This window comes from Drosophila ficusphila, unplaced genomic scaffold, assembly GCF_018152265.1.
Source record: "Drosophila ficusphila isolate 14025-0441.05 unplaced genomic scaffold, ASM1815226v1 contig_197, whole genome shotgun sequence".
NCBI classification, from domain to species: domain Eukaryota; kingdom Metazoa; phylum Arthropoda; class Insecta; order Diptera; family Drosophilidae; genus Drosophila; species Drosophila ficusphila.
In genome coordinates this window covers 3775449-3801478 of record NW_025064091.1, presented here as the reverse complement: position 1 = coordinate 3801478, position 26030 = coordinate 3775449, and the positions used below count along the sequence as shown (strand labels likewise).

General features: G+C 37.4%; 1 protein-coding gene and 1 long non-coding RNA gene across 3 annotated transcripts; one reads left to right on the top strand and one right to left on the bottom strand.

Moving 5' to 3' along the window:
• Window positions 1-12023: 12023 nt before the first annotated feature.
• On the bottom strand, window positions 12024-14630 carry LOC122320903. Of its 2 annotated transcripts, none has more exons than XR_006245906.1 (2): window positions 14368-14630; window positions 12024-12233 (listed from the first exon to the last, which is right to left on the bottom strand). It is a non-coding gene; the product is annotated as an uncharacterized LOC122320903 (long non-coding RNA). The 2 variants fall into 2 exon arrangements; XR_006245907.1 differs by lacking the exon at window positions 14368-14630 and adding an exon at window positions 12357-13065.
• Window positions 14631-22001: 7371 nt separating this feature from the next.
• LOC108097751 (ubiquitin-conjugating enzyme E2 N) lies at window positions 22002-24770 on the top strand. Its single transcript, XM_017200262.2, has 2 exons — window positions 22002-22173; window positions 23701-24770. The coding sequence occupies exon 2, from the start codon at window positions 23759-23761 to the stop codon at window positions 24212-24214; it is 456 nt and encodes a 151-aa protein (XP_017055751.1). The 5' UTR covers window positions 22002-22173; window positions 23701-23758; the 3' UTR covers window positions 24215-24770.
• The last annotated feature ends 1260 nt before the right edge of the window (window positions 24771-26030 follow it).

Genomic DNA, 26030 nt, shown 5'->3' with positions numbered 1-26030 from the left:
TAGGGAAATATATCCTCAATTTTAATAAAACTTTCCCAAATATTTCCTAAAATAATTTCTGTAATCAAATCAATTTCGAAATTTTCGTTGTGTACTGAAAAGGGGCTTGTTTTCGAGCTAGCTTAGTGAAATAATTAATAATAATTTATGACGCACAGCCTTGTGCCACTGCAATTAGAAAATGTCAAAGCGATGGCAAAAATAGTAGGAAAGTGGGCGGAAGGGGAAGGTAAAAGGGGGGAATTGGGGGGCCTTGAGCCTCGACCCTCTACAAAATTATGCATAAACGCATTTTAGTGCGCCTACAAGTAGGCAATGCCAAAGGAACCGAGTCGCCGAGCGTCGGCGAAACTACAAAGGACCTCAAAGCCCAAGACGATGACGTCAAAGAGGCGGGAAGAGGAAGAGAGTGAGGTGAAGGGGGGCAGAGGGGGGCAGAGGGGGAGGGTCCTGGTCGGGACACTTTTGTTGCACATTGCGTTCCCTCTGCCAGTTGAAGTGCACTTCTGACGCACTTCTCCTTTTGCGACCCGCAGGGAAGTTCATTCTAACAGAAAATATAAGAGTAGGCAAAAACAAAAAGAAAGAAACTTACAACGCACACAAAAAAAAAATCAAAATCAAAAGGAAAGTTCAGGCCAAAAAACGAAGATTTCAATACCCTCAAACTTAAGAAAAAAAATCTTATTAATTAAAAATATTCTAAAATGTATTTTCCCTATTTTCTGATTAACTGCAAGCATACTTCTAATAAAAAGTGTAATGCAAGCTTAATTTACATAAATGTATATGTCTTTGCCCTATTACTTAATTTAACACATTAACTTTCTTTCTATTACTTTATTAAATATTTCCCTCATAATTATTTTGTTACTGGGCAATTCTTTAAATTTAAAAAACCCCCAATGAGGGTATCTGTCAAAATAATCGCGGAGAAAAGGAAACACGAAAAAAAGGACGGGCTCCTTTGATCCTGTCGCTGATGCAGCTTCTCCTGCCGTTGCAACTAACTCACGCAATTTTCAAAAAAGGGTTCCTCTTTGCTGACAGCAACAGCAGCAGCAGCAACAACAACAGCAACAACAAGAACAACAAATAGCAGCATCAGTAGCAGCAACAACAACAACAACAACGTTTCTGTTGACAAAGGCTCACAAACAACAATAACAAAACTTGGTTAAAAACGAAGGGAAGGGGGAAGTGGGTGGCTGGGTGGCTTTAGGTGGCTGCACAGATAATGAAAGGTCGTCGAAGTGCGTCGCATTCATGTCGCTGCCCCCGAGAGCAGATGATGCCGACAGTAACATGAAAAACAGAGACGCAACCGAAAGAGACAGACAGACAAGCCGCCGGCGGGGGTGAAGGGGAAAAGGACCTCGTCCTTGGCAGCACGAAAGACTAAAAGGGAACTCGGCTTCCAGTGCACTGCTTGTACTGCCGGTGACACAACTAATCAAGTGTTAACCAGTCCAAAAGCCTTCGCTGCGGTCACTTTCCCAGAGGTGACAGGGGGTACGAACAAAAAAAAAAAAATACAAAAAAAAAAAAAAGAAAATAGGGAAATCCGAGTGGCTGAAATGCGTAAGGGATAAAGAAATCCGCCAGAGAAAGAAATATGGGATTAGATGGGGGAAAATCCTGCCTTGCAAACGCCAAACAATTGCTGTCCTTTGACTGTCTGATTAAATGCAAGGAATATGTAGGGAATACATTCATAAAAAGGGAAATCTTTGTCTGCATTTGTACTTGCAATGAAAAGGAACGATTTAAAAGAAAGTGAGGGGCAATAAATAAAACTTGGGAAATATATAAATCTGTTTTGTAATATTATTCTTTAATATATTTTCGCAGACTTAGCTATTTTACTTATGTTCACTTTAAATAACTTTCCATTTAACCCGCCTATTTTGATCCCTCTTAACCAACCTGCTCTACCATTTATTTATCTTTTGCCTCTAAAAAAATGCAGCAAGGTGCAATTTAGCCGCTCATCACCAACAACGTCATTATCATCGTCGTAAGGCTTAAACGTCATAATAAGCCTTCTTTGTTGTTGATGTTGTTATTGTTGTTGTTGGCGCACTGCCGCCTGTCAAAGTCGATTTGTCTCAACTGTCACATCAACAGCTACAACATCCACTGGGGAAACACAGGCTTGATAAACCTTGGACTGAACAAGGCGAACTAACACACATATATATAATATATTTTAAACAAACATATGTATTTTCAAGACAATAAATTTCGATCCATTTGTTTAATAAGAAAATTTGCTGTATAAAATCAAACGACTTGTAAATAAATATAATTATTATTAATTAAAAAGTTCAGAGGATAAATGCAGTCATGAAGAATTTTTTAAAAGCCAATGGTTATGTTTAATCTCTGTTTTGTGTTCATACATTTTTTGGTTTGTTTGCTCAATAAACAACAATTTGTTTCGCATTTTTAAAATATATTTTTAAGACTTCATCAAATTAATTGTGCAAGCAAAAAGAGAAAGCAGGCTTTCATTCAGAACTTTTTATATTATTTGAAGAGGGGTTCGAAGGGGAGATACCCCTCGATCGCGAGTCCTTTGGACCCCCGCGCTCCCCTCCCTTCGATCGACCCCCCTTTTTTGAAAAAGGTGGCAGATGCAAAACGAAGGACTGCAAAAAAGAACTCATTTCGCATCGGCGACAAGTGCGCGAAAAAGTCCCAAAAACGCAACGAAAAGCGGACGGAACATGTGTCGCCCCATCCCCCTTTTTTGGATGTATATATATATATATACCCCTGATCCTGCCCCCTTTTCGGCACTGCCATGTTGTCCTCGGTTATGTCCGATGGACGCGATAACGGCAAAACGACGCCGGCTGCTCTCCGCCTGTGTCAACGTTGTCGTCATCGTCGGGGGCTAATAAACTCTCCCGTTTAAGTTGTCCCATACCCTTTACTAAAGGGTTCTGTTTAAAAACAGAAGCATCTAAATACTGTCAAGGTGCACGATTTCTATGCTCAGTATTCTGAAACGTATATATTAAATATTAGCAACCAAGGCAGACGATAAACTTATCGCTTACTAGCAATAAAATCTTACAAAAAGGGTATATAAATTTATATTTGGTTGTGAATATAATTTAAAAATATATGAATATTTATGAAGACATTCTAGGGATATAATTTATTTTTATTGAGTTCAATGCATTGCATTTCCAATTTATGATTCAAATACAAAAATAAATAAAAAATAAATTCTTTGCATAACCAAAGCGCATCGATCGTCCGGAAAGAGTATTTAAAACTTCCCATTCCGAATGTATCCTTTTTATATCTTTTTTTTGGCTGTTTTTTTTTTCCTTCCGGAAGTGCGTACGTCTATGTGTGTGTGTGTATGAGTTTGTGTGCAGCAAATAACAAATAAAATGTCCCAAAAAACACCAGACCAAAATGCAGCAACACGGAAAACGAGCGCGAAAAAAATGCCAAAAAAAAACGAGAACAAAATAAAGTAAAAAGGCTCCCTCCCCTTCTGATGATGTTGATGATGATGGCTGATGAGCAGAGACCCCCGCAACCCCCCGCGCTCTACCCCCCACCCTCTTCACACATTTTCGAGACCTGGCCAACGCGTTCCACTTCACAACGCACAGGAGCAAGAAGAAGAGGGGTCAGGATGCAATTGCAGCCAACCCCGAAAAACTCAACGAGCGGCAAGAAGAAGAGGCGACCGAATTGCCAAAAATTACCAAAAAAAATAAAACTAAAATTGAGGCAGAAGTCGGATAATCGAATATGGAAATACACTAACTTAAAATTCTGACCAAAATGGATTATTTATTAAGTTTTTAAGTAAAATTAAGCTAACGAACGTTAAAAGCAAAGTTTTGCATCATAAAATGTTGTTTTTATATTTGTAATATAAATATCGTAATTCAAATACACATTTAACACAAATTTCAGGATCACAAAAGAGTTTAGCTGTACTTAAATCCGATTCGGCATTTTTGAGTGCAAAAAAAAATGCAAATACCCTTAGGAAGGACTCAAAATAAAACAGGACAAAAAACTGCAAGAGATATACAAAATACCCGAAAAAGTAGGCAGAAGAAGCAGAATGAAAGAAGTGAAATATATAAATAAAATGTGAAGTGGCGGTTTGAGCAAAGGAGGGGCGGGGGTAACATTTCGTCCTGTTTCGTCCTGTTTAACCCTTTTTCGCACACACACCGAAAAACGCTACACGAGCGAAACACGAAAATGTGTTACAAACCAGGGGCGCCCCGCCAGAAAAGGGGAAGGGGGTAAAGGGGGGATGATGGGGGGGAGGGGGGCGACCAGACAGACTGTGCTCTTTTTATATATGTTATTATATTGGTTTTAACTTGATGTGTTGCCTGAGTTTTGCTGAATTCTGCTGCGTTCATGGAAGTGGATGGAAGGGGGGTCGGCTGGGTGGTTTTTTCAAGGGGGTTGGGTTAGCATTTTTTTTCGGCACTCAGATTTCCGCAATGCTTCAAGTGGATTCTAAGGTCTCGAATGCAGTTGGAGGCTATTGAAATTCTTTGCAAATTGGTTTAATTAAAGCCCACTGAATTGTTTATCGGGTTTTCAATAGTTTCATTATTAGTGTTACAATTAGGAAAAAATTCTATATTTCTGGAAAATATGATTAAAACAAAAAACACCTTGCAATTTAGTGAATTTACTAAGCTTGTCCTTTTAAATTTAAGGATACGTATGCGCACACTGAAATTGGGTAAAATGAAAGAGCTTAATTTTTGAGGGCTGAGGTTTACCGGATCTGAGGTTAAGGGTGAGGCTAACACATGCACTGCATTGCAGCACACCAGCTCGAGGGGTTGGGGTTGCCAAATGGGGGAGGTTGTTAAAATTGGGACAAAACACACAAAAAAATTCTATAAAACCAAGAGAGAGAAAAAAGAGTAAGTTTGAGCGGGTCGAAATTGGTGTTGATATTTCTCATGGTGCCACCATCATCATCATCATCGTCGTCATCGTCGTCATCGTCATCGTTGTGGTGAAGGGTTTCCTCTTCACGAATATAAAACCCCCTGGACCTCCACCCCTGAAGCCCGGGTTTTTTTGGAGTGATTTTCTTTTGTTTTTTGGTGGCTGCTTTTACTTTCTGCATTCGCTGGCGGCGGCATCTTCGTTTTATTTTTGTGCAATATAATTCGCAGACCTCCCACCACCACCCCCTACTAAAAAATATCCCCCTCATTTGCGACCCCTTTTTTCCCACCACTCTTTCTACTCTTTTCTCTGCTTCTTTTTTTGGCAATAAGCTTTTTTTACCAAATGCCGCAGGGTTGTATTTGCATTAGTGCTCGATGCACGTGGGGAGCTATGCAATTTTTACCCTCATTCGAGTTCAAGCATTCATTTTTGGCAATTTTCGTTTTCTTTTTCTTTATTTTTGGCTGTTTTCTATTTTATAGCTTAACTTTGATGCGTTGCATTTGATGGGTTTGCATGGTCGAATTTAAATGAATTTCTAATGAGCCAACGTCTGCGATCAAGGACCGCCTTTTCCGATTGATGGTTTTGGGTGGTATCTGTTGCAAAATTGCTTAAAAGGTTATACAAAAATATCTATAAAATATTTATAATCTTAGGAAGCAATTATTTTATTTTATGATGTAATGTATATACATAATTATATTTAAATAATTATAAGTTCATTTAAAACATCAGTTTCACTTTGTATTCATTGCTCATGTAAATATGCGTTCTGTTCCCAATTTTTGTTATTCCGCTTTTTTATTTCTTTTCTTATCCCATCTTCAAAATCTTCCTTCTTTGCAGATCGCTAACTTTCAAAGTGGTGCCTTAATTTTTTTTGGCTGCAGGTGGCAATGGAAATTTGTCGAAAATATAAACGCAATTTCACTTTGAATTTCGGCGCGGCATTTCTTCAGAGGCAACGACAACCCCTCGAGCGAAGACCGCTAATCCTTGGACCCGTTTCACTGTTCCCTGTTGCCAGTTCCTGGTTCCTGCTTCCTTGGCCATCATTATCATTTTTGGCCAACTGTGTGCGTGTGTTAATGTGTGTTAGTGTGTGTGTGTGTGGTTGTCTGTTGGCTGTTTGTCTGACTACGCTTTACGCTCTAAATACGCCAAAGATAATCAGCGAAAACAAACAGACGGAGCAGGGAACGGCGACAGGGTCAGGTGTATAAATTGCACAAATATATACCCATATATGTGCTCACATATCTCAATATATATCAAAAAATGTATATATATATATATATATATGTATGTATATATTTGTTTATGTTCCCAAGGAAGAGGGGAACTCCATGGCTCGTTGGCTTCACTGACGTTTTTTCCCATTTCTTGCACTCGCGTTTTTTGGGTTTTCGGCTGTTGGGGTTGGTTCTCTGTTGCGTCCGTTTGCTTTTTAGGGTCCAAAATCGTCTCGAAGGGTTACAAAAAAAAATTACAGAAAAAAGCGCTGAAGAAATATGAATATATTGTCCAGTTTTGGAAAGCAGATCAAGCCAGCTTTTATTTTAGATAAAGCCTCTGTCAGTAGAAAACCATATTCCTTTATGAAAGTAAGTAACTATTAACTAAATTTCAATGTTAATCCTATAAGAATTCAGCTTCGATTACTCTGAGGTTTCCTCACACCATTACATAATAAAAGAGCAGATGCAAACAAAAAAAAAAAAAAAAAAAGAAAGAAAGAAACCAACGCATAAGTAGAAGAAAACGTGTGGATGATGACGAAACCTGAAACTGTGCAAAAATAAAGGCAAAATGTGGAAGGGAACGACGACCGCCAGATGAACGAGAAGAGCACGCTTTTAAGAAGATGTGAAGAGGGGTCGCTCGGCAGCAGGAAGATGGAAGATGCTGGCGCATTGCGGTAGCATTGATTTAATCATCATCAATTATATGCAGCAGCAAGTTAATATAATAAAAGCTTCTCGCCAGTTTCCCCCCCTTTCCATCCCATTCCATTCCATTCGATTCGAGCCCCATATTCTCTTCCCCGACTTACAAATGCGTGTGAGTGTGTGCTCGTTTCCTCTTTTGGAGCCTTCAGTTGTTGGCGCTTAAATGCAATTAACATAATGACAAGCAACACTTGTGCGCATGCGCGCATTTCACTTTATCCGCAGAAAGAGACGGACGCACACGGTGCGAAAGAGACGGACTGAGTAGGCCCCTTGCTTTGCTGGCTGTCAATAGTGCAAAAGATAATTATATCATAATTGATCTGTGGGGGGAACAGAAAAACCGGTAGCCAACAGCGGAGACAAGGATCGTGGTGGCCAAGAAGCAGTGGTAAGTGGCGGGAAGAGGGCTGCTCAGAGGGGGCTTTTCATAGAGAAGACAGATACGGACCTCCACACAAACACGAACTCTTAAATGTGACTTAAAGTTTTGGCCATCCGTGGGTTAATGACGATCACGTAGTAAATGCGTGGAGGCGTTCTTTGACTTTTTCGATGTATAAACTTTCAGGTTAGTCCAGATTATATACAAAAAAAATTAAAACAAAAGAACACCAATTCAACAAAAATCCTCAAATGTCCAGAAATTCAAATAAAAATTTTGTGTTTTATGATATTCTTTTGTGTAATGTTTCGTCATAATCTTTTTTAGTCTAAAAGCTTAAAACTACACTGAAATCGAAAAACTATATTCGAAAACTTTCCTTACAAATGAGTCGACTTCTACATATAATATTTTACTTATAATAAATGTGATTACATTTTTTGTGCCTTCTCAAACTTGTGATATATTTAGTTGATCACTTTCCCATTTTAAAAATGTTTTCTTCGTGTCAAAACAACGATAAATCACCCGAAATCATCGCCCATTCGGACCATTTAAGTGTGCTACATAAAAATCCACGGCCGACATGCATACTCTTAATCGCATAGAAAACGCAACTGTACCGCACACACACACACACACGCAGCAAGCTTAGAGGCTAAATTGCCAAAAAAAAAAACCTAAAAAATAAAAGAAAGAAACCCAGGACAAGCAAAGAAACCAACAAAAGCTGCATCAGGCTACCAAAAAAAAAAAAAAAAAAAAATAAAACAAAAACAAACACGAGCCCGACATAGAAGAAGAAGAAGAAGCTGAAAATTTGAACCCCTTTTGTATATATATATAGAAATGTTACGTACATATCTTTATATATATATATATATATATATATATTTAGCCGTGAGTGTGCATCGAGAGGTCCTTGCACAAAAACACACTCACACTTACACACAGAAACACACACAGAGACAGAGGGAAAGAGTCCAGAAAAAGGACGGCGCTTGCACTTGGGCGGACAAGGGTTAAGAGGGGGGTGAGGGTTGGGGGTTAAGAGGCGTGTGGGGTGGAGTGGAGTGGAGTGGGGTGGGGTGGGGCAGTGACGTCGGCGGCGACTGCAGCGTCTGATTAATTGAAGTGCGAGTTTCGGCGAAATGCGAAAACGAAAAGAAACGAAACGAAACGAAAAACGAAAGCGCCGCCAAATTACATTTTCCCCAGCTCACATCCTATTTTTCCAGATCCCTCCGCGCACCGCCTGTCTAACCCCCTTTTTCTGTTCCACCCCCTCCCCCCTTTTCCTGCTCTTTTCCTCCTTTTTCCTTCCTTTGCTTCCTTGCAACCGCAACCAAGTTCCACGAGCTTTGCCTTGCCTCCTGCTTGTTGTTTTTACTTTCGCCCTCGGTCGCCCCGTCTCTTTCTCCCCGCCCCCTATGACCGTCTCTTTCCCATTTTCGTATACCCCTCTCTGTCTGCTCCCGTGTCCTGGAACATTTAACGGAATTTTTTGTTGCCCTTCTTTCGCCGACTCGTTCTTTGCGCCCATGCACTTATTTTGTCAAATGCAAATATAGACGTTTTTATATAAAATATATATATATCCCTATATATGTATATGTATATATATGTACATGTATTTACGTATTCCAGACAGGCAGAAAAAGAGGAAAACTTGTTGAGGAAATCTAAAAATTTTGTTTAATTTGCTGCACTTTTTGTGCCACAGACAGTTGCACGAAAAATCCAGCCGGGCGTATGCGTAATATTTTTGTTATATGTAGTTCTTTTTATATTGGCCATTTGCCGTCTGGATTATATTGATTTGTCTAGACTACGGCAAGCCAAGCGCCAAAAATCGGGTTGGGGAAAGTCTGATACGGCTTGGGTATAGAATATCCAATATTTTTATGGGCTTTTCGGCACTAGCGAAAAAAGCCATGGGCATTATTTTTATACATCTCTGAAGCTTCGCCTGAATTTTTGAATATTAAAATAAATAGTTTCTGGCAAAAACAAATGTCCCCTACAATTTATACCAAGGACTCTACGTACATAAAAATTTCATACACTTAGGTTTCTTCTTTAAAAAATATTATTAATGCAAAAACACCTTATTTGCTGTGCCAGTTTTCATTAAAAAACGTGTTTAACACTTAAATACAACAGGTGAAACTGTGCAATTTTTCAGCACATTAACCGCCATTAATCAATGGTTGTTCAACCTACTAAACAATTACCAGCACTTTGGGCTCAAAGCAACCCTCTCATATCTTCGCTTACTTTTTACCTTTTGGGCCATTTCAATTAATTCTGCTCATTTATTCGAGAGAATCCGGCCGCCAACAATGTTGCACCTTATTCAATTGCCGCCAACTGCAAAAACCAAAAACAAAAAAAAAAGATGCACAAACCAATAAAAAAAAAATGCACGCAAGCCATTAAAAAATATGAAAAAAAAAAAAACAGGGGGAAAAAACGAAACAAAACAGGCTGACTTGAGGCACTTAAAACACCCGAGACCCCATAATGAGTTAATAATTTCAGCCGCTGGCAAGCCGACCGGCAGTTGCTCATTAGTTGCACTCACAGGCACTCACACTCGCGGGAAATAATTAGAAAAAAAACACACAAACGAAAACTGTTGCACATAAATGAAAACAAAAAAATAAATATAAAAAAAGGAACAGAAACAAAAACCACACAAAGGCAACGCAATTACGCGAATTGTAATGAATTTTTGCAAACGAAAATGTAACTTAAATTAAACGAAATGGTAATGGCAAAAGACCGTTTACAACACGCAGAAGCCTTTTTAGAATATTCGCTTAACAATTTTCAATCAACATTGTTGCGCCTGCGTATTGCAAAAAAAAATTTAGCAGACATCAAAATCATAAAAAAAATCCATAGAGACGGAGCCAAAAGCCCCCCACCAAGCGGAATGGGAATAATATTCTTATGGACACATTTCTTATAAATATTTATAATTGCGATAAATTCGAGAGACAGCGATGGGAATGGGGATAAGACAAGCGAAGAAGCTAGACAGTGCGTTTCGGCATATTAAGGCAGTGTAATGTTTCTTACCAGAGAACAAAAAGTAGACAGACAAATTAGAATTTAAGATTGGTCCTTTATCTTTAAAAAAAAAATGCAGAGTACAAAAACCCAATTGTATATTATTTGCAAGCTAATATATGTTTGGTTACAACATTTGTGCATCGTATTTCCACTTCACAGAAACTAAATAATATTTTAAAGGCTTTGTTATTCACATTTGTGAATTTGTGTAACAAGAAGTAACGCTTACTTCACAGAAAGTTTTTTATGTTTAATTGAATTGACTATCTTATTGATATTCCCAATTTTTGTGATGAACTAAGCTAAAAAAAAATCAACTAAAAATTGGCGCCTCTGGTGGCGCCGGAAGTTCCAGAGGCTTCTTATTCCCGGTTCTATTTGCTGGCAACTTTTAAAACTGACTTAGCATTTAGTTAACGCTTTTCTTTTTGCAAATTTCTTGATTGGCTTATTCTTTGGTTTTTTCGTCGATTTTTGCATTTTTTTTTGCCGGTTGTTGTGGCCCAGAAAAATGCATTTCCATTTTACATATTTGATAACGTTCAGCAAATTTCTCTAAAAGCACATCCGGTTCAAACGGGAAGTGCTACAGTCGTCGCCAAAAGAAAAGTTGACTAACAAAATGGAGTGAGCAACTCAATACAGAAAAACTGAGTTTTGGATAAATTGTTAATATCGCGAGCAAGTCATACATAAATAGTTACAATTTTTATGACCACTGAAATATACAATTTACAAACAACAAGTTTAAGCAAACCGAGTTTAACTAAACAATGCAATGCAATTTGAGTTCACTGATTTTACATAGCAATTTTCTATTTTTAATTTATAAATACGGATTGAGCCCGAAAAATGTTTCAAACAAGTTTCCATCTAACACTTTCCTTTCCTCTCACTTCACACATTTTGCCAAATCCGTTTATGGCTAAATCCGAACCGAAACCAACTTAACACTTTTATTATCGAGTGGCACTCGGTGTTTAATAATATCAAGAAGTGCGAAAACCAAAAAAAATGCTTCAAAAATAGTTAAAAAGCTCACCATAAACGCCAAACACCGCAGTTTCAAAACGTTGTTCTCGTTTTTGTTGTTTTGGTTGTTTTTGCCTTTTCTGCTGCTGTTGTTGTTGTTTTTGATGAATTTCTTGTGGTTGATGTTGCACTTGATGTTTTCATTGAATTAAATTTGACTTTTGTTTATTTCCACTTCTTTTTTTTTGCTATAGTTGCGGTTCGCAAAAATTTTTCACTTGGAAAAAATTGTTGTAATTTTGGTTAAATAATAATTAAGGTGCAAAATAGGAGAACTTTTCCTTAACACAACCTTAGAGCATGTTTTTTTGTTGCTTTTTATTGTTTAAATGAAATTGTATGTTTGACGACGAAAAAGAACACAAAATAATTGCGGGGGATTTTGTTTAAGGTTTTCAGTTTTCGAAAAATGCTCCAAGTCCAAAAAGTTGTTGTAAGTTTTTCTAAAGTTCTTAGCTTGTTGTTGTTGTTTTTGCTGTTGCTGTTGTTGTTGTTGTTGTTGTTGTTCACACACACACACGTGGAAAGCCGACTTGAGTTGTTTCATTTGGTTGTTGTGGTTGTTGCTTTTGCTGCTGGTGTTGCTGTTGTTGTTGTTGCTGCTGCTTTAGTTGTTGCCTCTTTTGTAGGTGTAGTTGTTGTTGTGGTTGTTGCATTGTTGAAATACAAAAATTACGTTTAAGGATTTTCTTGCTTTTTTCTTGTTGTTGTTGTTGTTGTTGGTTGGTTGTTGACTTTTAAAAACTTTTCGCTGTTATTTCTTTTTTTTTTTTATTTGATAATAATATATTTATAAAACATTTTTGTTATGTTTGAGTTTATGCCTGGGGGAAAAATATAAGAAACTTGTTAAACCGACGCAAGGCACTCGAAAAAAAAATCAAAAAAAAACAACGCAAATGAATGAAGGACCTATTGTTCGAAAATCGTGTTTTCCTAACACTCACAACACAGAAACGCGCGCGTAGTGTTCCACAAAAAAAAATTAATAAGTAGAGAACGAAAGAACCCTAAGTGTTTCAAATATCCTTAAAATATCGGAATATTTGCAATTTAGATGTTTTTGGCTAAGGCTAACGAAAATAAACACGAACGAACGTATGAAAGTGTCTGCAAGAACTGCAATCGCATCGCGTGTGAAATCTCTGCGAAAGTCCAAAGCCGACAGAGCCAAAAAGCAAAAAGCCTGGCCAAAAGCCCAAAAACACCCAAAGAGCATCGACGTTGGCAGCGCAGTCGGCGCGCAGTCGGCAGCGATGCTTCGTTTTTCCGAACAGTGTGTGCATGTCTGTGTGTGCGGGTGCCCCTGCAGCGTTATCTATGTGTGTGTGTGTGTGTGAACTATGAGCGCCGCACGCGCTTCGTGAGCAAAAATGCAGCTCGTTTTCTCGAGTGACTTTTCTCTTTCACTCAATCGCAGAAAGTGCACGTCTCTCTTTCTCGCTCTCTTCGCAGTGGACAACGCGGCGTATGCGTAATCTAGCTGAATGCAACATATCATTCAGAAAACACCGTTTGCCATATGTTTCGCCAACGAAAATCTTAGGACTTTTACCAACATTATTTACAGATCCTCCTTAAAATTTAAGCCGCGTGGGATTTGGCATTTTGTAATCTTTTTATGCTTATAATGTCCCTCAAGGATACCATCTAATTTGGTTTTTCCAAAGTATTTATTCCTTCAAGCTCAATTTAAGAAGAATTTGTAAAACTTTTAGTTTTTCTAAAGATTTTTTTTTTTTTTTGAACAAATTAAAAAAACGTGGTTAATTTTAGAACTTTTTATATTAGCAATGTTATTAATTTCGCTTCAACTAGCTTAGTTTATAATATTCAGAAAGTAAAATAAATGTATTTAAAAAATAAGAAAATGTTAGTAAAATTGGAAGCATTTCAAAAATCCAACACATTTACTTTTAAAAAACTGTACAACAAATAGTTTTACAAACAAATTAAGTATTGAATTTCCTTGAACTGTTTACCAATTGTTTTTCGAGTGATCTCTTTGATGTTTAAAAGATGACATATATATGCTTATATTTTTTAAACCACAACAAATATCAAAATAGTAGGATTTGCAGGAGATCCAACCAAACTCTAATTTTATATAGATTTTCATTACTACACTTTTTTTATTTAACCACAAACATAATAAAAAAAAAGATGTTTTGCAGATACATTGAACAACAAGTTTGAAAAAAAGTCCGTGTTTCGTACTTGAATTGAACACACATTAAAAAGTAGAAAAGCTTTTAATAATCCGTCGGCATTTGCTAACCTGACGTCGTTACTCATTCTTAGATAGTTGGTGAACTTCAAATACTTGCACAAATTTACAACCTTTTTAGTTGATCCTTTAAAAATATTGATGTACTCTTAAATGGATCTTACCAAGATAAAACTATTTTTTGTTACTGATTTTGCCTATTTAAAAATTGGTTAAATTAAAAAATGGGGGAGAAAATTTTTGCACTGATAACTTCTAGCTACAAAAATGGCATTTAAAAGATGTTTTGATTGTGTTTTCCTGAAACAGTATGTTACAAACGCTAACGATCCTTAGAAAACACAAATTTACAAATTCTTCTTTTAACAATCATGCTTTCTAACAAATAAAATCCAAGTTATGTCCTTTGGAAATTTGTATTTGCACTGAAGTGATCCTTAGAAAACACAACATATAAAAATCCTTCTTCTTAAAAGACTAAACTGTGTAAAAATATATTCTGTCCTTTCCGGCATTTTGTAGGCACATTTTCATAGGCACTTTTCAGAAACAGCAGATTTGTGTAAAATCAAAAATAGTTGATGCTGTTTTCACTTGTGATATTTTCCATTCAAAAAAAATTGTGTGGCACCAGAAAAAAATACATGTTTTACGCGGCGCGAAAAGGATTTTTTTTTAGATATATTCAGGATGTTTCAGGGATAAATATTGCAAAGATTTTAAGAAATTACTTTCGACACAGGAAAAGGGGGACTTTGTCGATTGGATGATTTATGTGATTGGTGTTTTGGATGTTGAATGTTGGTTGTTGTTTTGCGTAGTGTTGTTGTTGTTGTTGGTTGTTGTTGTTGCTGCTGTTGCCGCTTTCGGTGTTGCAGGTTGTTGTTGTGTTGCAGTTGCAGTTGCAGTTAGTGTGTTTTGTGTTTGTGTGTTTGTTAGCCGAGACAGAGAGAGAGCTGTAGCTTTTCTTCCGCGGACTGCGTACGTGCGCGACAACGTGCGGATCTGTTATGATTCAATACGTTTTCGATACGTTTCGTTTACGTTGCCGGACCGCCGATGACGACAACAGCAGCAGCAGCAGCAGCAGCAGCACAGCAGCGGCAGCGACAGCAGCAGCACACACACACTCGCACACACACATCGACAACCACACTCACTCACACACACACTTTCGCACACTCACACACCACACAGAATGCAAAAAAAAAAGAACGCAAAAAAGCTGAAGAAGCGGTCGCAACTTCACTCGAATTCGCGAGTGAAAACTTCGCCAAAAGAGCGAAAAGGCCGAAAAAGAGTGAAAAACGCATTGCATGTGTGCGAGCAGCGCTGCTAGTGGCGACTGCGACGCCGACAGCGGCAGAGGTGGCTCTTGCAGTTCGCAAAACTCTCTCTCTTGGCCATCTGAGAACCAAATTTTTGGCCAAAAGAGAGCGCACAGAACTCTGGCCAAGATTGAGTGGAAGTCCGCCCCGACCAATTTCAAGATCAATTTATTTTGGCAAGTGAGTCAGGAAATAGTCTAAGATTTTCCAGGACTTCCTTTTCATTACCTGCATATTTTCGAAACGTAATTTCTTCAAAAACTTAAAACTTGTGTAATTTAAACAAATTTTTTGAATGGTAAAGTTTTCCAGGATATTCGAAGACCTTAAAAAAAAATTCAAATTCAATTTTCTAGAATTTTCTATGTACGAAAGATATATAAAAACAAAAACAGTTTATCAAGCATACAAATTTTTTGTGTTATTATTTTAAATCATTTTTTTAATATATTGAGTTAAAAAAAAAAAAAAACTAAATGTAGTTATAGTTTCTAAATTGCATTTCTCAAAATGTTCTTGAACAAATCGATTACAAATTATTATATTAAAAATGATAACGTTGACGTTTTTTGGTCAGGAGAAATAATAGATTAAATAAGCGTTCTGCCAACAAGTTGCATTTATTTCAATGTTTTTATAGCTTAAAACAATAACTCAAACAAATGCAAATTTTATAATCATAAATTTATATTTATGTTGGCGACGAGTAAAATTTTAACTTTCTTTAAAATGTAGAGAGGATTACCAATAGATTTTTCTGGAATTAACACCCAATTTTAAGTTTAAAACAACTAGATAAGAATTTGAGTTTGGTTAGCAAAAGCGCTTAATAAAAAAAAATAGTTCAATTACACAACTGTATGAAAGATTTTGTTTTAATCACAGAAATATTTATAATTTTCTTGGAAACATAATATTTTGAAACACTTGGACCGAAAAATTTAATAAATATAATTTTTTGTAGTGCGAAAGAGAGAGCGTGGAGAAAGAGAGGAGGGGTAGGTAGATTTTTGTCGGTGATCGCACGAAAGTTTCGCAACGATTTTCTTTTGAACTTTGGCACAATTTGGTGGGAAAACAGTAAAAAAAAATGTAAGAAAATTCAAGACCGATTGGTGAATTAATTCCAATTTAAATACAGTTTGCAACGAGTAATTTTTTATAATTTTTTTAGTGCGAATTTTAGCGGTTTTTTCGCGATTTTCTGCGCTTTTTGCACTCACACACCAAGCGACGAGGAGCAAACGATACAGCGGAATGAACGGACCAACTGGCAACTGCGGCGGGGCAACAACGACAACAAGCGACAGCGACGCCGGCAGCGACGCGGACAGCGCAGTCGTCCACTACACTCCAAACAAAAGCAAACAAAAAAAAAAAAGGAAAAAAGAAAATAAAAAATTCGCAACCAAGAAACTACACACGAACACGCACACAACTGCGAGCTGCATTGGTCAGAGCTTCGCAAGGAGAGAGAGAAAGAGAGATCGCGAATGCGAATTTTTTGCGAATAAATGTTGCTCGCAACATGTTGCAAAAAGCGAAAAGGCCACGCAACGAAGCACTCACACAAAGAAAATAAGAGTCGCTCTCGCGAATTCTTCGTGTTTGCAAATTCTCTTTTGTTGCGAATTTTTTTTTTGCCCTTGCTTTTATCAGCGGCGCGCGCTCCCGCACACAAATACACCTGCGTCGCCGCTCTCTCTCGCTATTCCCTTCTCTATCACTCGCACTCCCCGCTTCCCGTCCCTTTCACTCGTCGAGAGATCCGCTTTATTTTTTTTGCCCAGAATTCGCACACATGCGAAAAAAAAATACATAAATTAAGTGAGCAAAAAAAAAGGGGAAGAAGCAGCGCTAAAAGATAACTCAACAAGCTTTGAGTTTGCAAAAAAAAAAATTAGAAAAGAATTGAGTGGCACAAAAATTGATTCGCAAAAAAATTGTTGCGCGCCTTTTTTTTGGAAATAGATGGTAGGGTTCTGCTGAGTGATTAATCACATTTCTTTTTCTGATCGAACTTGCAGTTTGACATCTAAAGAACACTGTTCAAAATGTATATGGGCTTGAAACTCATGAGCTTAGAAATTTAGCTTAAAAGAGGAAATGAACGATGTTAACAGAATTTGTACTATTTTAATATACTTTTTTAAATAAGTTTCCATCCAATACGATATTTAATATGGTAGCCTTCGTTTAATTAACTTACAAAGGTATCTACAGTTTTACATTCACTTTAATTTTTTAGTAAAGTTTGACCACCATTGTGCTATTGTGATCTTCTACAGTTTCGTGAACTCCTTGCAACCCTTAATGATCTTGATCACATGACTGCCAAACTGTAGGTGCAAAAATTTTAAACTAAAGCAAGTTCCCCAACAGTTAACTTGATTGCGAAAATCCACCCCCACACCGAATTGTTTAGTTTTTGTTTCACTTTTCTCTTTTTTTTGCACTTTTATCGTTGGTTTTGTTTTTATTTGGAAATTCGTTGTTTGCTCAATAAAATCGAAAATGCGGCGACTTTCAGGCGCAAAAAACGCATTGGTGGGCGATGGTGCAAGCGGGGTGTAGCTGGTGCCAGTGGTGCAGGGGGTGGTGGGTGGCTTTCAAGTCCTTTCTGTCTGCACGCAGTCGCCACACAAACACCAACGCACACAGACACGATGAACGTGAACGAGAAACACTCAAATAAACTGGTGCCAGACATTGACTCCAAAAAAAAATCCCAAAAAAAAAAAACAACGAAAAACAAAAAAAAAATTACAAAAAAGGCGACAACAACTCAGCCTATGTTGCACCACCCACCCGCCACCCAAAACAGAGAAAAAAAAGAAAGCAAAACAAACGGCCCACAGGACGCAATTTTCCACCCACACAAAACAGGACTTCGTCCCTTTTCGTTCGTCCTCGTCGGCTCCTTCTTCTCCTCTCCTTCTTCTTCTTCTTCTGCTTCTGCTTCTTCTTCTTCGTCATCTAGCTGCTGCCACATCTTCTTCTTAATATTTTTTTGTGTCTGCTTCTTTTTTGTTGGCCCTGCGTTGCCAAGGGTTTCCTTTGTTCCCTCGGCCACCCAGCCGCCCACTCTGGCCCACCCCCAAAAAAAGGCAGCCCCGACCATCCACTCTAAGCCAAGTCTGTTGCACTCACAAAACGACGAGCGCGACCCCAAACAAAAACAGCAACAGAAGCAACAAGAACAACACGGCCGAAAGGGCTTTCCAGGACATCGAAGCTCCGAATACCCTGGCCAGGAAATCTTCAACTATATCCTTAATAATATGGACTGATCTTCGGTACAAGGTTATCTTAATTCATCCCTATAAACAATGTGAAAGTGTGCTATTAAATTATGTTTTTTATATATCAATGCGACATATAAATATCTTCAATTCTCAAATCTTGTTTAAAACCAGCTTATAGTGCATACTTTTTTGAACATATTCATATGAAATCAAAATTTTAAATCATACCAATAATCTAATTGGCCAAATAATAGAAAACTTGTTAACTAATAAAACTTTTCAGGGAATAACCTCTCCATTCCCTTATAAAACCTACTTTATTTATTATTCAATAAATTTGTACATAGAATCAACATTTTTCAGATAACAAAATAACATTTTAAAATAATTTAAAAAGAATATTTCCTTTAAAAAAAAATTAAAAATCATTAACTTCAATCCTTATATTATTGATTTTAACAATACATATCTTTATCTTCTTTTAATAATAATTTTAAGATCGCATGTGTGTAACCCAATATTCAGTTTTTAATGTGAATGGACACTTGTAAATTACAACAACAACAAATCTAATGGACACTTTTGCCTCAAATTTTGCGTTGTTGTTTTTATTTTTGCGTGCGTCTTTCACCTCCCCCTTTCGCCTGCCCCGCCCCCTTTTTTAGCTGCCCTTCGACAGCAACAACACAAACAACAAACAAAACAGAACAAGAAAAAGCAAAAGAAAGCGGTGATTCTTTTTGTTTTTGTTTTCGCCTTTTTTGTTTTGCTCGTTTTGTTCGTTGCGTTTTTGGGCTCAAGAGCAGCGCACTCTCTCGCTCTCGGGTTATCTCTTCAACCCTCATTTTCGCTCTCTTGAGATGCATTTGCACTGCATGCGAAAGCGAGAGCGCAAATTCTGATTGGGAATGTTGCTAAAGGAAAACTTTAGCAACATGTGTCTTCAGAAAATGTTGCTAGTTTTTTATCCCTTATAAAATCAAAAAAGGTAAGAAAGTTTTGAAGAAAAAAAAAGAAATTAAGGTGCTAATTACAAAACAATGCAGATATTTATTTCTACTTCAGTGCTGTCAAAGTTTTCAGTTTTGAATATTTTACACCACAAAGAAATAACATTTTTTTTTTTTTTACTTATATTGTTCTCGAATCAAAAGTTCAGTGCGTTCGCAGCAAGGATTAAATCGAAAATAATAATATAGTGTTTTTCCTCAAATTAAACAAACTTTAAAGTCTTGATCAAACCGATTAAGAAAATTAAGTTTTAGTTATATCTTTTAAAAGTGGCATGCAATTCAATTAAACGCCGCGCTTAAAAACAACATGCTACACAGTATTCAATTTTTTTTAAGTTTGAAACAAATATAGAAGCTTAAAAAAAGGTATTGTTAAAATATCAAAGTTAAGTCAGAAATGAGCAATGGCCATGGAAATTTCTCACCCCTGAATTACAAAGTAAAATAAACCCCTAGAAAACTACGCCATGTTTTTGTAACTATGGCATGGAATCGTCGGCCATTAAAATTTGTAAACGGTAAATAGTAAAGACTTACCCAAACACATTTTATGGCAGTCTTGTCCTCTTCGACATCCATTTTATCCATTTAACTTGAATTTAAATATCATAATTATTGTTTTGCCTTGTTTTTCTAAATGCTGCGTTCCAGTGTATTTTCTCTGTAGGAAAGAAGCGCTATTATTGGTTTGCCTTGGGTATTAAATAGTAATTCTAGCAAAATATGATAATAAAGATTAATTTTTAAAATGATTTTCTTTAGCTCATCAAAAGATGACTCCAAATGGGGCACATATTTTGGTTGGCGTAACTTTTAAACTTACTTCTATTTCAATGGGAAAGCCTTTTCCCTCTAACCTCGGGTACTTTCCATCCTTTTTTTCTCCATCCCTCCCTTTGCAGATCAGCTGTAGCGGTAAAAACTTGGCCATAAACAAACGTAAAATAAATGCAGGCGAAAACATGCACTAAAAACAGCTGCAGCTCAAGAGCGAATAAAGGTCGCCACCCCCTCACCTCTCTCGTATTTCCTCTTACCCACCCACACCCACATCCACATCCACAAACACACACACTTTGCGTAGGGAAAAGCAGCGCAGTTGCAGCAGAAAGCCAAGAGGCAGGTTGCTCTCTCTCGCTCTCGCTTGTGGGCAGGGCTACTATCGTTGTTGTTGCTTTGCCCAGCCTAAAAACGGAGATCGCATGAGTGTGTGTGTTTGTGTGTAATGCATATGGCTGCCTTGCTGTTGTTTCTTTTGTTGCCCTTTTTGCAGTTTTTGTTGTTGCTGTTTGTTTTTATCTCACACTCTCGTACACACACACATGCGGCCTATGCAATCGGGCGAATACGAATGATAAATAACATGTGTGAGTGCGAGCGAGAGGTAGTTGTTGTTTTTTTTTTATTTTAGTTTTCTGCCTTTTACCTTGTGGTTTTTGTTGTTGCTCTTTTCGCCGTCTTGTGCGTCCATTGGACATTGCATTCGATGTGTGGGTGAGAGTGCATGAACGCGCTTGCTGGTGTGTGTGTGTGTTTGGACAGCCTCTCTTTTTTAAAAAACGCATAAATGTTGATTACACTAAATTGGCATTTTGTTGTTGTTTAACTTTTTAAGGTATTATCTTGTTTAAATAAGTTCGCAGTAGGACTTGCATATTGTTATGAAGCCAAATTATAGTTTACATTTGTTGTAAGGTAGAAATTTAAAATGCGTAATTGTTGCTCTTACCAAACTCCTAATTTTTAGTTCTTACTCTGTTACTCCTGGATATTTATTAACCATATTTAAATTTTGTGCACAGTCTAATTAGGGACTTTCTAAGAAGCCAAATTGAAACGCAGTTTATTTGCCAAAGGTTGCGACGATAATGCAAGCGAAGCCGAAGATCAAGGCGAATATGATACGTATTCCAAGGTATGCCGGGATATTAACTGTTAAAATGAGGGGAGCCGAAGACGAAAGTGATACTGGAAAGTAACACTAATTCCAGGGGCGGACGCAGAAAAAGTTTTGGGGGAGGCTCCGATTGAAAAATTCCCGACCCCCTTATAATTAGTAAAACTACGCCTTTGGTTCCGTTTTTATTATGTACGCAGCCTGCGTAGATCTAATTAATAAGAATAAGTTGTTTATATTGCAATAATACAAATAATAAATATTAGGCGAAACACTAAATTAATTAAAGCAAAACACTTCCCGAAAAAAAAACCAAGCAAACTTACATACAGATGTGCATACTTATTAGCAAGAGCTCAAGTGTGACGGAAATAAATTCGTACACCTTCTTCTTTCTGTTTAATTTGTATTAAAATTAAACTTATTCAAATTAAACTCCAACTAGCCTCTAACAACTATTAAAATGAACTGAAATGTCCAACAAAATTAGCATTTATATCCAATTGGATTTTTTCCCTCCTAATTTCAAGCCAATTACAGATAAGGAAAAAAGCTAAGTGCTATAAAACTGGGGCTTGCATCGTGCCGGCAAGCTGGTTGCAGCGAAATCTGGGCACATTTGACAGCCGCTAAGCACTAGAGTTGTCAAGGAAACTTTCATTTTACTTGTGCGGAAAATAAAAATGCCAAGAAAACAACGAAATTATACTTGGAAAACTAAGAACAAATTACAAGGTTCGAGGAAAAGTATTACATTTATTTTACTTCGAAATTTTAGTAACAAAAAATGCATTGAGAAATACGGATTAACACCGGTGGTTGCTCTGGCAACCCTGCCACTCTGACATTGCGGCTCACACCTACGCCACACAGACGCACGTTGGTCACACACACGCCCACCTATACAAGCAAGCGGCTACATTTTTTTCAAGTGTGTTCGACGTTCATAATTTTTGTGGTGGAGCTGACTGCAAAAATCAAAATTATCAATAAGCCAACGAATTATTGGCTATAACGCAAGTTAGATCCCCGAAAAACTTGGCGCCGTTTCGCTGTGAGTTCGTGTTTCTACCAAAGTTTGATATTATAGAGAAAAACCGTTGTTTTCGTCCGCAAGAGTGCAAAATAACCCAAAAACTCAATGTGAGAACAACAACAAAAGGCAGGACCAGCGAAAGAAGAAGCAGACAAATTGTAATATAAAATCGAAGAAGAGCAAGAAAAAGTGGAGAGATTATAGAGTTTGATAAAACCAATGTGTATGTGTGCGAGTGTGTGTGTGCGCAAAACAAGAATTGTGACATTTACTTCAGTTTTTCGCATTTTTTTGTTTAATTAAACTCACCGAAAACGCGGCGTTTTCTTCTTTTTTTGCTCACCCTCTTTGTCTTGCCCATTCGCATATTCGCTTTTTGCCTTTGTCTTTTTCGTGCGCGTTGTCTGCGTTTTGTCTGTGTGCGTGGTGCGTTTGCCTGTGTGTGTGAGTGTAGGTGCTAAATTTCTGCCAGCAAAAAAAAAAAGAAGGAAAATCTTATTAGGTGTTTTTTTTTATAGTTTAATTGCCAGCATTATTGATTTTCCAAGTGCGGGGAAAAGCGTTTAGCCACCCTGTTGCCCGGTTTCCCCACCCCAGTCGTAATTTTCCGCTCTGCTTCTTCTTCTGCGGACTACGTGCATTTGTCACCCAAAAGGGAAATCAATAAATTTTAATACAACAAAAGCCGCACACTTGGAAAAAACTGTATTATTAAATTATTATAATTATGTGTATCGTTGGCTTTGTGCCGCCTTTCTATTGCTTTTATTGCAATAAAGAAATTTCTAGAAACTTCGACACTTCTATTGGCTTTTGTTTCGTGTTTATCTTTGCCTCCCCTGCCTTTCTTTATTTAACTTATTTTTTCCGTGTGTCTAGGAAATGTAAACAGTTAAAGGAGCCGCAAGGTCACGTTAAAGGGGGAGGGAAAAGTGGGTGGGCTGCCTTGGCTTACACACAAAAAGAAAAGATACTCAAAATTGTCCTTAAAACATATTTTTATATTAGTACTCGTTGTTAACAGTTTATATTATACGAACCAAAGTACCTTAAATTGATGTTCCTGATCATCGCCTAAGTTTAACATTGTTTACTTTTTTATAAATTAAAATGTTTTCTTATATTTTAAAGAAAGACTTAATAGTTACAACTATGTCTTGGTCAATAAAGTAGAGCTAAATCCTTTTCTAAACCTTTAATAAGCTTAGCATTTTTTCACTGTATTAAAGAGACATCTTTGTGGCTTGCTACATTCTGCAGGAAAACTTTCTTAAGGAAAGTGAAAGCCACGAATCAAACCGAAAATCCTCCCACCTAGACACACACACACAAAAAGAAAAACAATATTTGGACTTCAAGCAATTGAAATTGGAACAACATATTTTTCAGCATTTTATATCTGTACTTTATATAAAATTTTATAGCTAGGGTGATACATTGAATCGTAATAATTTTTTATTAATAACTAAGGTTTTAGCATATTTATTTCCCACTCAGCGTGTGCTTTTCTCACTCCTTCCTCTTGATTTTTCATCTCGTTTGCAGCCCAAATTTTGCATAATTAAAAGCATTACCAGAAGAGGAAGTTTTCGCAGCTAGAAACATGTCAAGCCTGCCACGTCGGATCATCAAGGAGACGCAGCGTCTGATGCAGGAGCCCGTGCCCGGGATCAATGCCATTCCCGATGAGAACAACGCCAGATATTTCCATGTGATCGTGACCGGACCGAATGATTCGCCCTTCGAGGGCGGAGTATTCAAGCTTGAGTTGTTCCTACCGGAGGACTATCCAATGTCGGCGCCCAAGGTGCGTTTCATCACGAAGATCTACCATCCGAACATCGATCGCCTGGGCCGCATTTGTTTGGATGTGCTGAAGGACAAGTGGAGTCCGGCCTTGCAGATCCGCACCATATTGCTGTCGATTCAGGCCCTCCTCAGTGCACCCAATCCCGATGATCCGTTGGCCAACGATGTGGCCGAATTGTGGAAGGTCAACGAGGCGGAGGCCATTCGCAATGCCCGCGAATGGACCCAGAAATATGCCGTCGAAGACTGAACGCCCGAGGTCCGGAGGAAAGTCAGGAAGCGGATACGGCAGTTGTATCGCAGATTTTCCAGAAAATGGGTGCGCGATTTGGACGGGCGGGTGGGGAAAAACAAGCAAGCTAAGAAGCAAAATTTAAACACAAACGAAAAGCCAGCATGTCATTGTGTGTGTGAGCCGACCACTGCTTTAAAAAACAACCAGAAGAAAACCTAAAGCTAAAGCATGCGAGAGAAAACATAAGATTAAGTGAAAAGTTAAAATGAAAAGAATTTTTTTTTTTCAAACCTTCTGGGGCGGGTTATACATAATGATAAATATATATTTTTTTCAAACAATCGATCGGGGCGATCGGCGATGAAGGAGAGATAGTGAAACCATTCTTTATGTAAGTCATATACAATACATGTATTCGAAAAACAAACAAACAGTAATTCGTTTTAATCGTTTCTATTGATATGTATGTATGTATATGTATGTATTTGTATGTGTAACTGAAATAACCAACCCATAAGCATTAACCCATGTAGCATCAGATAAATAAACCAATTGAAAAGGCAACTAAAAAGGGGTTTTGGTTTTTTTCAAAGCTTGTAAACTCGGTCGAAAAGTCGTTAAAATCTGTGTTTAAATGTCTATTCAAACCAGAGTGTTTTTGATTATTTTCACTGTTTAAACAAGTTTCAGATGTGATGGTCAATTTATGTAGAACTTGTATTTTTTCACTATCAAGCGAGTTCACCTTTTCGATTGATACTTGAGCTTTTCCTGGGTTGTGTCAGACTCAGTTTGATAAACGAAAGATGGTTTTGCTCGACACTTTTTTTTCTACCCAAACAATGAAGCCTTTAAGCTATTAGTAATTTTTGGAAAAAAAAAAAAAAAATACGAACCAAAAAAAAAAATAAAAAAAAAACAAAAACTAAATGCATACACTATATATTTATACAAAACATAAACGTAGTGGCTTGATTGCGTGAACTTTTCAGGAGCAGTTCTCAACAAAAATTGTGTACAGTAATAACCGTTTTTTCACCCAAATCACTAACGAAAAAGCCGTTAAACAATAGCAACAGAAAAGCAACCATAAATCAAATAATAAACAAAAAATAAAATCAAGAAAATATTCAATTCAGTTTTTTATTTAAGTTAATTTTTTCTAAGAAAAAAATAAATAAAAACAAAATAAAAAACGAGAAATTAAATAAATAAACTATAAAAATAAGAGTTGAGTTTTAATTCATTAATTGATTCTTGTGGGTGTCTTTAAAGTAAAAGGTAAGTGGGTTTCACACGATCCTTGAAAATTCCTCCATAAAATATGTTATCTTCATTATTTGTATTATGTTAAATTATCATATAATACATGATTAGTCTATGATTTGATTTGACTGAAATTTTGTCAACAAATTTGCAATTTCCCTCAGCAAATGTTGCCAAATTTCCGAACGAAGTTTGATTAACAATGAGTGTGTTTTGTTGACCTGTCACGACTGCAGTTGTCAATCATTTCGCTCAACTTGGTCTTTGGGATTGGATTTTCCCCCGCTGGCCAGGCTTCCCACTAAGTCCGGCTTAACCCTGGGCTGTCCCCTGTCCGCTTGGAGCCCCTCGGGTCCGGCGATGGGAATAAATGCCGTTCAGCTCTTCTCTGTTTTCCATGGTTTCGTCCTGTGAGAGTGTGTGCTGGCCACTCCCCCCAAAAAAAGGCGAACCAGGACCTTTTTACCGCCTCTGATTGGGTGCTCTTCGCTTGCATATATACGTATATATCTCGTTCCGGCGATTTCGAGGCCCCTGACCAACAACACAGGGCAGTCAAATGTCG